The 13703-nt window shown below is 40.7% G+C and overlaps 1 protein-coding gene across 3 annotated transcripts; it reads left to right on the forward strand.

Moving 5' to 3' along the window:
* Positions 1 to 4672: 4672 nt before the first annotated feature.
* LOC128145159 (C-C chemokine receptor type 5-like) lies at positions 4673 to 13016 on the forward strand. Of its 3 annotated transcripts, none has more exons than XM_052794885.1 (3): positions 4673 to 4813; positions 8635 to 8794; positions 9471 to 13016. In XM_052794885.1, exon 3 carries the CDS (start codon positions 9482 to 9484, stop codon positions 10550 to 10552), a length of 1071 nt encoding a protein of 356 aa, XP_052650845.1. In that variant the 5' UTR covers positions 4673 to 4813; positions 8635 to 8794; positions 9471 to 9481; the 3' UTR covers positions 10553 to 13016. The 3 variants fall into 3 exon arrangements, with proteins under 3 accessions (XP_052650845.1, XP_052650857.1, XP_052650835.1); XM_052794897.1 differs by lacking the exon at positions 4673 to 4813 and adding an exon at positions 4840 to 5028; XM_052794875.1 differs by lacking the exon at positions 4673 to 4813 and having other exon boundaries at positions 7121 to 8794.
* Positions 13017 to 13703: the final 687 nt, after the last annotated feature.

Raw genomic sequence — 13703 nt, forward strand, 5'->3', positions numbered from 1 at the left:
AGGGCAAAGGAAATGTAGCTAAACTGCATATATGGTATTGGTGAGTGCTGAGCAGTACTCACAACCAACCACCAGATTTATAACCACTGCCATTCGTTTGTCAGTGGTTAGTATATAATGGACAAACAGAAATAGTGAAACTTCTGGTAACCAGTGCATAGGGATGTTCCTGTCCTAAGACTTTCTTGTTTGTTAACCCAACTGTGGCCTTATGTGTACATACTTTAGATAAGATAAAGGTAAATGGAGTATAAAGGAAGAGTAGATGAAAATGGATAAATAGGAAAAAGTAGTGGTAAAAAATGAATGACTTTATTAGCTTTAACAGAGGCTAATAAGTAATAGGCAGAGTAATGGGAAGATCAAAGATAAATACTTTAAGCAGAATGTTAAAAGATTTAGGTGAGTAAGAGAGACTTTCAGTTATGAAGTTCCAAAATAAGTATCACTCCTTCCAGTGAAAATTACAAAAGGGATAAATACAAAGAACATATGGGCAAATTTACATGATATCTTGTTCCAGTTAACAAAAAACAAAGAAATGAAGTGCCAGGAGAATGACATAATGCTGACCAGGTTACATGGCACAACAGGAAGATACTGCTCATCCTGAAGTTTAATTTTGCTGCTGTTTCCAACTGCTGATGCCTACTGGCCTTCTCCTAGTGGCTACTGTGGCCTTAGAAGCATTACACCTTAGTATAGTAATAAAAAAAATTAAGCTAGCAGAGGAAACAACTAAACCAGTAAATTCTGGCACACTTAGAATATCAATAGCAATCAGGCAAAAACAAAGAAGGATGTTTGTCTAGAAATAAGGGGTGAAGGCATTGCTTTGTACCCATATTCTGGTGACACTTGCCTATTAGGAGCTGTACTTCATTCAGAAAATGGAATGGTAGGGAAAAGAAATGCTATATAAGTTTGCATAACTGCCAAGCAGTTTTGTAATTCCTGTGACAGTGAGTGTAATCTTGGTTTGAGTGTTTGAAGTCTGAAATGACTGATCCTGGGAAGGTGGGGCCACAACACTGAACTGGAGGAGGGCAGCATTATCAGATACACAGGCCAATGTGCAAAACTGCACAAACCTTCAAGTGACGATCAGCTTTGCAGAACTGTCTACAAGGTTGTGCCAGTAGGATGCTAACCATACGACACTAACAACACAACCTACCCTGATACCAGACTTTTTGAATGGAATGGAAACCAAGTAGATGGAAGTGAAGGAGCCATTTGCACATAACTTGCAGGGACGCTATCGTGAGGTATGGACCGTTGTAGACTACATCTGATCTTTGGCACCCAAAAGTACTTTCTGGTTCCTGGGTCTTGGCACATACCTTATCATTGCACAGACTCTGTCTATCCATCCTTTCTATGACCTAGTGTCCACTGGGAAGAAATTTGGTGTGTGATTTTCCCAGCCTGCCTGATCAAAGGTCCAGGATTTACACTGAGGAGCATTTTCGATTCACAGTTGAGACAGCCCCAAACAGCACTTCTAGACCTAGAATTTATGTACTATAAATGTACCTGAAAAGAGAGTATGAGAATTAAAGGCCTATGTAAAAATGAGATTCTGAGAAAATCTGTGAAATGCACAGCTATGGCCCCAAAATAAAATTGGTTGTACTATGATAACCCCTTATATATAAAACAGGGCAGCATACATCAGAAACCTGGATAAAAATGGTAGAAGGAAGCAACACTCTCTTTCTCCTTGCTGCATGAGGAAACACTGTTAGTTCAGTAAGAGTAGCTTGGGGAAAGCCAAAACAAAAATCATACCATGACAATGGAATTAATATGAGCTGCAATGGATAATTATGTACGTGCAAGATTTACAAGACAGAAACAAACAGAAAACAGAAGAATAGGGGGAACCCCCCCCATCTTACTGCCAGTAAACAACCACATGAAGAAGTAGTGTTAAACCAGATAGTCACAAGAACTCAGAGCCTGAAAGAAAAGGCCGATAAGAAAAAAAATCCTAAGCAACAAAGTAGTTTTAGATGGATGTCTTTTTTCAGCCTCTTCAAAACAAAGACATTTAAGTATTACTGATGAAATAAAGTATATGCTAATACTAACCTAATTTGGACATGGATTTTGTGAATATCACAAGTAACAAAATGAGATATAATTGGGGGAACCAATGGAAAAAGAAATGCATCCAGTGTGTGCTCACATGTCTTCATTAGACCTCTTCTCCAGATGACAAGGATGATCTGCTTTGCTGTAGTTATAGACTTTGATAAGAGTGTTGTGCACTATCATACTGTGAGATAGGTATCTGCCATTCTGTCCTAGACCTTTTTTTTCCCAGTCTTTCTTCTTCAGGTGGTGCAAATTTGTAATAAATTGAATGGAAACTGTTAGTTGCATTTTCAAATTTCTGTACCCATAATTCTGCTGATGACATTTATATGTCACACTGGTATGTCAGCATCTGGTATGTGTTCTAGTAGACATTTCAGTACTGGTGTAGACTTCACACAAATGATGACATCTCCTTGTGGGAGTGCCATATCACTTAGATACTGGATACTTTAGTGTGATGGCCTGATTACTACGAAGATGAATCATAATCAGTCACTGGTGTAGAGCTAATTGAACATGTCGTGTAGGTGCTGATAGTAAAGTCACAGTCCAGGTGCTTGCTGCCAGAGTGTGTCCCTGTATTTGGGCTGCCAAGTGTCATAGGTATTCACACTCTCTGTGGGGAGTCTGCCACCCAGGTGTGAGACCCAGCTGGCGAGCAGACCAAAACCATTCCCCTTCGTCAGGAGCTATAACCATGAGTGGCAGAGGCCCTCTGTTGGCATGCAACACTCTCTGCAATCTCATGGTGCTGATCAGTAAATGAAATAACCCAGCTACACTTGCTGATCAGACTGAGCTATGAGAATAAAAAGCTATAAGCAACAAAATGAAACAGATTAGTAAAGCCAATGAAATCTGTGGGAACAAGGGACTATTTCTGAAGACCAGCCTACCACAGGTCTTAGCTTTAAGTTGTTGTTGTTAGTTCAAATGTTTGAGACCAGTTTTGTGAGAGCATATTTCAGAATCAAAAGCTTGATGAAAAATGGGTAAGTCCAACAAAAGGTTTGAGACTGCCTCCCCTGTTCATACAGTATGAGATTGTGAAAGGTTTTAGAGTCTCCAGTAGGTTCAGTAACATGTAACAAACAGTGAACAATGAAGCAGGCTTCAGACAGAAATCTTTAAAATGTCTGTTAATTTCAATATGTAGACTGTTTAGGACTCGTACATTAAAAAATTAATTTGATACAATACCTTGTTTGAGAATTATAAGAATTCATTATAAAAGTGCAGGTTTTTGTCAGCAAAGTTTGGCAGCAATTAGGAGCTTGGTTTAGATGTAGTGGAAACATTTTTAAAGCAGGTCTTTCCACTGACTGTATAGAGGGTCTAATATAGTCCAAGTAAGGTAGTGTGAACATACCCTTAGAATACCCTACAGTGGCCATTAATTTTGACGCTGAGATCCCAGCCCTTTGAGAACTCATTGGAACAGCTGATTAGGAAAGGAAGAGAAAAATCTATTGATCCTATGGGATAAAGACCTCATAATTAATTAATCCCTCATATTAAGAAGCGTTGACAAGGAAAACAGGCTGAGCTTTTCGCTTTTTACTGTCTCCCCCCAGATCTGAGATGTAACTCAGAAGTTGTGATTCTCTTCACTTCCATTAAGGAATGACAGCATTCAAAGCAAGGTATCTCCATTGGGCTTTTGGCCTTTTAAAATCTTTTAAGGATACTAAGGACTGAGTGCAATAAAGACATCCCTTTAGTGCCTTCACTAGGTCGATAGTATGAGATACTCCAGAACCCTCCAAAGAGATGTCAAGGGGAGGCAGGGGGTTGCACTTTATTAGGTATCTTCTCAGGGCTTCTCTCTCAGGGGTTCTTAGGGATCTGATTAGGCACCATCTCTTTCTTGCTTCCTCTGTACCTTTCCTACCTCCTGTGTGGTTTCTTTGATGTCTAAGAAGGAGCTAAAAAGCTGCTCACAGTGCAGCTTCAGTTGAACTCTAAAAGTCACAGGAATCAGCCACAAGGAAATAAGTTGATAAGAAATCAGATTCTATCAGGCTCTTCTGAAGCTTACTTCCAAAAAGTAAGTAATAGTGTTGTTTTAAAAGAAGGTCAGACTCACTATATAGATTAAGTCATTGTCTTATGAGAAGGATTAAAATAAAAAACACAAAGACCAAGTTAGAGAAAAATAGAATCAATCAAATCTCCTAAAATATAAGGACTGCAACTCAGAGCAAGCCAACAGAAAGTGCAGGTAATTCTGAATAAAAGTGTAAGCTTTATTTAGAAGCTCCACTTCTTGTTCAGGGACAAAAACCATAAAAGAAATTTAATGATAGAAAAATGTAAAGGGATGAACCTCATGTAAACTGTTCTTGATTCAAAGAGGTTAGCTAAATGAAAAAGAGAAAACAACTATCTAAAAATGTTCTTCTACAACTACAGCTGTGGGTTGTGAAACCTTGAGTTCAGACCTTAGGAGGATCCTCCACAATTTCAACATCTCTGCACATCTCGCAGAGTTAGAAAAGTAACATCTGATAACCCATTTTTAGAAAAAAGAGAACTGCTCCTTGATTTTTTTAAAATGAAAACAGATTTGTTTGCTAGAAGTTTTCAAACTGATACATCCTTCTTCATGCAGGAAGAGGTGGTTTAGACCTTCTTCTTGTGACTGACAAATCGGTTTAGTGTTACTCTTGATGTAATAATCCAAGCCATCACTTGCACTGTAAGATACATGGTAAGTCAAGTCATCTTTGCTGCTTGCTTTTTTTTTTTTTTTTAACATTTAGTAGTTGCTTAGGTAGCCTAATGCGTGAGGTGAAAAATATTTGTGGAATCTTGCCAGTGTACTCATCTTTAAAAATCACCCTGGGGAAATGAATAGGATATCTTAAATGGAATACACTATTTTTAAAGGACAGAACCACTAGAAGACTTGAGCAGAGGATCCAGGTAAGCAAAGGAATAAATCTCTAGAGATTGATTGGAGTAAGAAATATAATGGAGTATGCCTCTAATTTTTTCTCTAAAGATGATATACAATGATGGAAATCTGGATTTTAAAACTGTTACTGCAAAGACAAAACAGCTTATTTGAGTGAAGAATACTTATTCTCACAGAAAATCTGATACTGTATTTTAAACACTCTGTCTCCTGGAACCTGTTTACACACAGCATAGTTTAGCACTTTGCCTCCATTTACTACACCTTTTTAATTATTACCATTTTACAGCACGGTGCAAATGAACTGAAACTGACTTTAATAAAATCTTTGCCTCTTTAAAAATAGAGAGCTATGACCTGAAACTCAGCATGAAACAGTGACATGAGTTTGATCAGCTTTTCTATGGAGAGCTTTTCTCTTGAAAACTGCATGACTGCTAGTCTCAACCAGAGCAACAGAATTTGTATAGCAGATTGCAGATTTCTAGAAATAACTGCATTTATCTGAACTGTATTCAAAATAATATAGACCTCTTTTTTAAATACTCTTTCTTCAGAGATCTTCCAGGATTATCTTTGGGGTTTTTTTCCTAAAGACCAGGAAACATAAGCCCAGTCAGATATCCCTAATTAGGTAAACAACCCAGGTCGATTAACCCAGTGAAGCATTCTAGCCAGTGGCCAACACTGTTTCCTAAAACAGTGAGATTATAGGATAAAGCAGAAAAACACTTACAATTCCTTCTTCTGGTTTCCAAATTAGTATCTGTAGTTTCCATAGTCAGCATGTGCTGGATACTATACACAATTCAGGGTAGTAAATACTTTTGCAGAGAGAGGCTTCTGAAGCAAAGGCTAGCCTAGAGAAATGGGGCTCAGTTAGCGGAAAGAACCGCTCAGAAGGGAGACCACAATTTAAGCATGCAAAAAGGGTTGAAAGGAAGAAAATAAGATGCAGGGAAGAGGTAGTTGTCATTCCAAGGCAGCAGAGGAAAAGGAGCAAAGGCACTGAAATAGCAGTTAATAGAAGAAGGGGCTGTGATGAAAAGAATTACCACAATAATATTGAGGCAGCATTTTGCAATAATATTTGCATGAATTCTACCAATCACATACTCATAAAATCCCACTCTGGGTTTACGACCCAAGTGTTTTTCATACCCATGTTTATGCATGAGCATCACGCAGGTGCAAAATGATCAAGACAGGATGTGCTGGGTCTGGCACCGTGTTGCAGCCAGTCCCTCATCCCATAATCCCAGTATACAGCATGGCTGACTGACACATGCGAAATGGGGATATTTAGCTATAAGCAGTATCAGGGACTTGTACCGTCAGGGCATGCAACATAGATCTAGCAGATCTAGCTGAAGGGAATATTAAATATTTGCGCAGTGCCCAAGTCTTGTCATGTTCTGAAATAAAGAAGTTAATGTTTTGGACATATGTGTTTTATAAAGGTGTAAAACCAAAAATGGTAAAAAACCCAAAGTGTTTTATAAAGGTGCTTTTTTTTCTAAGAGTTGCTGAAAGTACTTAAGAAATATAAACCCTTAGATACTTTAAACCCAACTTATTTACTGTCAATACACCTGAGCCACAGCCACTTCCTTTACCAACAAAACCTTTATCTCAGTATTGTAATAACTACGTAGTTAGTACAGCTGTGGAAAAAACCTGTTTCACAGACATTGCCAGAGCTTCCTGAAAGCTGGTCTTTGAGGATTTTGACAGCACTTATCTTCTCCCCAAGAAATTGTATCTAGGCAAAGCTGAGACCCAAACTGTTAAAACTTGCCAATTTTCTCTTATTCCTCATTCTCCAGAAGAAAACTTCATGCCATACTCAACATGCCAAAGTAACGTCTGAACATGGATGTTCTCATTCTTGATACTGTTAGGAACAGAGTTGACAGCCAGACTCAGGAAGAACCTGGGGAGGGGGCGGGAAAAAGGTTTGCAAAAGCAGCACCTCTTGTTGTTTACAAGGTGCAGATTTTGCTCCAATAAAGATTCCTCCTTTTTGGGCAGATTTGTATTTCACTGTGCAGCGTAAGAACCTCAGCAGCAGCTCAGGAGAGACTCAGATCCTCATTTTTAAGGTCACAGGAAAGCAGTCAAAGACCTAGCAAACAGTCTCTTCCCCAAGACCTCAGCTTAGGTTTAGCTAAGTTAACCAATTTGACACAAGTTGAGATGAGGACATTAGCATTTTGAGCAATCTGTGCTTAGGGCAGAAAATAGTCTTTTCACCTGAACAGTTTTGTCCAGAGAGACTCAAGCTTAAGACACTTCAGGGATTTCACAGGCTATAAATCAGAATGGACCACTACGAGCTTCTACTAAGAAGCAGATGGGCAGCGTGACCCTGTGTCACTCCAGCCACAGGCTGAGTTTCTCCAGTTACATTTAGTCTAGCAGAACTCAAGTGCAGAGAGAATGAAGTGGTGGGTTTGAGAATGTGGTCTCTGCAACAGACATCTGCAATCACACAGCATAGACCTTGCCATTGAAAAAAGTGCATGGTGGGGCTGTAAGCAGGAAAGGAGCAAACGTTGCTGCACTACATGAGTGGTCAGGGAGCCCAGAGCAAGTTGGGGCAGACACACTACCTGAAGCCTTTTGTGTCAGAAGCAGTCTGCTGCCTTTGTCAAGAGAACAGGCATCAAATGGCCAGGAAAATGCAGATTTCAAAACCATCAACCTGCTACGAACAGCCACCGATCTGCCATGAAGTGCCTGACAAAACCAGTCATAATGACACAGGAAGAAAGAGCAGCCCTTTCACCAGACAGCAAATAGCTCTGTTTGAGTGCCTACCAAGCGCATCGATTTCACTTCCCCACTAAGTGACCAGGAAGCACATTTGGTCCCTCTGACACCCGTCTTCACAAAATCCTCTTCCCAGCTTGTCATGGGGGACACAGGGATTCTTCCATTTTCTCTGGGGGTCTGTGAGAAGACAGTTCTCCTCAACTTTCCAGAGACCAAATTACACAAAGCTATGCTTCTGCATCTGGCTTGCAGTCCTACCAGGGACTTGGAACAGGGGGAGGCGACAGGAAGGGCTGACATCAAAGTCGCAAGCCTTTACCTGCTCCCACTACAACAGAACTTGCCTGAGGACTTTCACAGCTCTGCTGCACACTTACCTCCCAGGCCGCGACTCCTTCTTGCAAGGGAAGCCCACTCCCTCCAACATTCCCCAAACCAAAACTGGAGGGACAGAGAGTTTGGGCAACCCCTGCACTCCCTCAGGTACTGTGTCACCTCACTGGAAACACTGACTAGCAAAGGATGAAGGACGATATCAAACAACCACTACACATGAAGAACTGTTAGTGCACACACAGAGCGATGGCTGTATCCGCCTTTTGCCTCTGCACCCCCTCCAAGACACTTTAGCCCATCTCAGCTTTGGAGCTCCTGAATCACAGCTGCTAAACAGCTACTAGAACAAGGAATCAAAACTTCCTTCATCCCTGAGCACTGGGCAGGTCTTCCAATTGACAGGAAGGTGCCACAACAGATACAGCTGTTATAGGCTATGCTGATAGCAACCGTCATCTCTGATGCCGTTTGCCAAGGTGTTTGCCTACCTGTTCTTTCCACAGGACTGTACGCCGTCTTCATTCCAGACCGACCTAAGACCAGCACACTTCCATGACCTACGCCTGACCCAGACCCTGTAAAGGACACAGCGTTTGCCATTTTAACCCAGACCAACGCTGCCGACTTGCTGCTCTGCAACACCCAGGACAGCAGGTCCACCAGGTGGGTATGTTTAGTACCGCGCAAAGGTCATTTCTACACCCCCAGTGACCCGATTCCCACAGGCATTAAGGCTCCCGGGAAGTCACAAACAACCTGAACAAGCGGCAGTCAGTTCTGTTTCACCCACGTCACAGGGCCTTTGCAGGCACCGGTTTACACCTTGCCAGTGCCTGGTCCTCCTTGGGTGAGGGCTAGAAGACGGGCTGGCACGACGAGAAGGTGGCCAGGTCCCAAGGAGGAGCACGGCTATGCTCTGCATGCCAGCTGCTGTGCTTTCCTGTTGCTGCCATGCTGGCTCACTCCGCCCCTTTGGAAAGCCACTGCTGAGCACAACAGCCCCCAGCTACCCACGGATTAAATTCATCATTCCTCTGCTTCTGGCTGGGTCAGGCAGCTGACAGGCTCTACTGAGGAGGAAAAATGCACCAGACAGCACACACCTAGGAAATGACACGCAGCAGCACACTTCCAACATGCAGCAGTGTGACTTCATAGGTATATAGATGGGTTTCCTGGGAGCTCTGCAATTTCATTCTCTTCCACACCTTGACGTAGTAATGCTTATGTGCTTAACAGCAAAAAGCATTCCAGATGAGGAGGACATCAGTGTGTTTCATTCCCCTCACTGCCAAGCTTGGGGTTTCCCCTAGTTTAACATCCTTTTCTTCCTTTCCAGACCAACACACCATGGAAAACCATACCACAGACTTAGGCGACTTGCCACTGACAACAGAATTTGACTACAGCGATTCAGCTCCATGCATGGGAACTGAGGAAAAGCACTTTGCAGCAAAACTTTTGCCACCGCTTTATTCTTTGGTGGTGATATTTGGCCTCACAGGCAACATGCTCGTTGTCCTCATCCTGGTAAAATACAAGAGATTGAAGAGTATGACTGACATCTACCTGCTCAATTTGGCAATATCTGATTTGCTGTTTATATTTTCTCTCCCTTTTTGGGCTTATTACGCTGTTCATGACTGGATTTTTGGGGAGGCGCTGTGTAGAATTCTCTCAGGTGTCTACCTCCTTGGCTTCTACAGCGGCGTCTTTTTCATAATCCTGTTGACTCTGGACAGGTATCTGGCCATAGTGCATGCAGTGTTTGCTTTAAAAGCTAGGACAGTTACCTACGGCATCCTCACCAGTGCTGTTACTTGGGCTGTTGCTATTTTTGCTTCTGTTCCTGGGATAATATTTCACAAAACTCAAAAGGAAAATTCACGTTATACTTGCAGTGCTCATTATCCATCAGAGCAGAGGAGTGTATGGAAGCAATTCCTGACCTTAAAAATGAACATCCTGGGACTTCTTATTCCAATGTTAATTATGATGTGCAGCTACACACAAATTATAAAGACATTACTGCAATGTAGGAATGAGAAGAAACATAAAGCAGTCAGACTTATTTTTATCATTATGATTGTCTATTTTTTTTTCTGGGCACCATACAACATTTGCATTCTTTTGCGTGATTTTCAAGGTACATTTTCCATCGCTACTTGTGAAGGCAGCAGTCAACTGCACAAAGCAACCCAAGTGACAGAAACGATCTCAATGATCCACTGTTGTATCAATCCTGTGATCTATGCCTTCGCTGGAGAAAAATTTAGGAAGTATCTTCGTAGCTTTTTCCGAAAGCAGATTGCATTCCACTTCTCTAAATACTGTCCCGTTTTCTATGTTGACACAGCTGAAAGGGCTAGCTCCACCTACACACAATCTACTGGAGAACAAGAAGTTTCTGCTGCACTGTAAGTTGTGTCCAGTGAAAAAGTGGAATTGACTTTTGTGAAATCAAGCCTGTGATGAAAGCCTGCAGAATCTGTTGTGGATATTGGCTCTAAGGCAGCTGCAAAAGATCACAGAATACATATTTACCAAGGCCTGTATTTGCTCATACATTTGGCTATTTGTACATAAATGAAAAGGCTGTATCAAATTAGCTACCCTGATATGCTAACGTGGCATTCTGTAGGGGAAAGAAAAAGCGTTCTCTTTTTTTGTGAATGTAGAAGTATAGTTTTGTACTATAGGGCCCAAAACCACACAAAGGCTAAGGGCATAAGCTAGCAGGCTCATAAACAGGTTTTTTGAAGTGAACTAGAGGTTAGAAATTGACACTGGTTCTTTGGAAACATCTCTTGACTGTACCTTACACAAGATATCTCACTCATTTAAACTCAGTCTCAGTCACATCTTTTACTAGCCTGGTTGTGTATCTCTGTAAAAAATGCTAAATTACTGAGGTCTGTGACACAGAATCTTTACAAGTGGCATGGGAAAATCTTATACATTTAGAAGAGACTCTGAAATTTCAAGTTATATTTTCCTTTGTGTATGGTTGAGTACCAACCTCTTGGATCTTTCTCATAATAGTTTTAACTACTAGGTGTTGGTATGTAAGTGACTTGAGAGTTTGTTATTTCAGAAGGCTCTCTTTTAATCAACTGATGTTTTATATGCTATTTGTACTAAAAAGCTAATATAATGACTATTGTTGATCAGAAAAATCAATGTGTTTACAGTATTTTAAAAATAAAGTATTGCACATGGAGCTTTAACCAGGTTAGATCAAAGGTGGACAACAAGTCAACGGGGTTTTAGCTTTTTAGTGCAGTGATTTTGCTTGCCATTTTTCTAGCCTACGTAAGAGAAAAACTTTAAAATATGAAATAAATGCAGTCGTAATGGCTGCAAAACCACAACAGCATTAGAGGTGTGAAAATGATTTCTGAACAGGGTTGACCCAGATGTTTTTAGAGATAAGCATATGCTACAGACATTTAAGTTATCAAAACATATGAATAAGTAAAAATATTCACTGTTCTGTAGAGTCAAGGGCATAGAGCATCTCTTTTTTTTGTTTTAGAAGCAGGTATCATTTGGGGGCTATGACAATGTTTTTTTTCTGCCATTTAGGAGTTTTACAGAAAGCAAAAGCTTCTGTAATTAGACTGATGTTCAAATATGACTGGGCTTCCCCTTAAAGCTCAGATCCTGAAAAGCACTTGAAACACATAGAAAAGATGAAATAAATATGGGGATACTCCAGTGCTTAAGATCATACCATAATCACGCTATTAACTGATTTAGGCCAAGTTGTCCTTTCTAGCATTTCTTATATTTCCCCTAAGATACATGGGTTGGGACAACTCTGGACACAAGAAATTAAAAGTGAATCTTTTGATTGCTATTCTTATCCAGCAGGGCAATTTCTGTCTTCCAACTCCTCTAGATAACCTTTTAAATAATATTTTCAAAGAGGCAAATGTTTCAAACAGCCCCAAAGAGATTTTACATTGCCAAGTGCTTGTGAAAGCAGGAAGTGAAATAGGGAAATCTTTGCTTATCAAACCACTTAAGTTATTCAGTTTTGTCATATTAAGCACCACTTTTGGACTACATCCACATGGGAAGTATAACAGAAGTATACAACACCTTCTAATTTACAAGATTTTCAGCTACATACTCTTTTTTAAGACCCTCTGCATCAGTTACTTTCTGGACTTTGTATATGCTTTTAAAATAGTTAACTATATCAGTATAAGCAAAAATTGGGTAATTTCAGCAAAAAATGACAAATATATGCATTTATTTTTTAAAGAGCTAGGAAGCTACATGCAGTAACTTCTAGGTAGGTTGGCTTTTTTTTTTTCCTTCTCGAATACCTTTATAAAAATATTTTTGTATTTCATTCTGCTCTTGACAAGAGCTTTCATTTGGCCCCTAAGACACCTTGCCTTTAAGAAGTTACTTCCTCTGGAGGGCTTTGACGCCAGGCAGGTTATGTATCTTGACCAGCCCTGCAGGAGCAAAGTACAACAACCAAACGTGCATGAGCATACTGACAAGCTTTCTGAGAGGCATGTCAAAAACCAGCCCTGCTCCTTTGCAGTGTTCTCTTCTACAGCATGGATATCTCCAAGCAACAAGCAGCTTTTGAAGGGAAGAGGTGGAACTTAAGAGATTGGTGGCCCTGTGGATCAGCAGCTTATCAAGAGTTTCTATCGCTTCACCAAGAAGGGACCACGCTTGAGCAAACGAGAACAAGCCAGATTTCAGCTACTGGAGTGAACTGTGATCCACGCTCAAGGAGACAATGGAACACACGGTATTTGGTAGCACTGCTGGTGCATTCAATTAAGGACTCTGCCCATAGATTGTAACAATATTTTGTATTATACAATCCATTAAAGTTGGTTAACTTTTGTGTGTTAGACTTTTTGACCCTCTCCCTGCCTCCCCCCTTTTTTTTATAATAGCGCAGAAGAATGAAAAAGGAAGAGAAATTCCTCTTCATAACAGGTTGCTATAATGCTGAAAGAGCAGGCAGGCCAAATTCAGGATTTTACAAGTCGACTAAGAACCAGCATCATCAAATTACACGGGACCACCAAGATAACTCCAGTGATCTTAACTGCTGTCACTAATGACCTAGTAATAAATATGCTGTTTTGGTTGTCATTACATTTGGTTTTGTTTATTTTTACAGATGGGAAAAGCACTATCTCACACAATTCACTCTGATCCTAGAAGATTAAGTGCTTCTAAAATAAGTAAGCATACAAAAGAATTTTTAGTGTGTTTAGGATCTGCCCTAGCGACGAAGAGCTGGACCCCTAACAATGACAGTAAACTTGTGCACGCACTTCCCTTCAGTTCTTAAGGCTGCGGTGCCATCATGTGGCCACCCTGTCAAGGTTTCATGCTACCGAACGTTCACTACCCCGACAATGGTTTGGGTGCTTTCCTCTTTCGAAACACTTCTTTTCCTAAGAGGCTCTTCTATCAAAACGACTACCCCCACGATGGGCAGCATCAATATTATGCAAACAGCAGCAAGCCTTAGGAAACACTCATGGCCACGAAGAATGGAGGTCCACTGGATGAGTGGGCCCATATGGTC

Source organism: Harpia harpyja, chromosome 1, assembly GCF_026419915.1.
Source record: "Harpia harpyja isolate bHarHar1 chromosome 1, bHarHar1 primary haplotype, whole genome shotgun sequence".
Lineage (NCBI taxonomy): Eukaryota > Metazoa > Chordata > Aves > Accipitriformes > Accipitridae > Harpia > Harpia harpyja.

Bases quoted from the DNA above. Each gene is read 5' to 3' on its own strand.
- LOC128145159 (XM_052794885.1), top strand. From the start codon at position 9,482: ATGGAAAACCATACCACAGACTTAGGCGACTTGCCACTGACAACAGAA.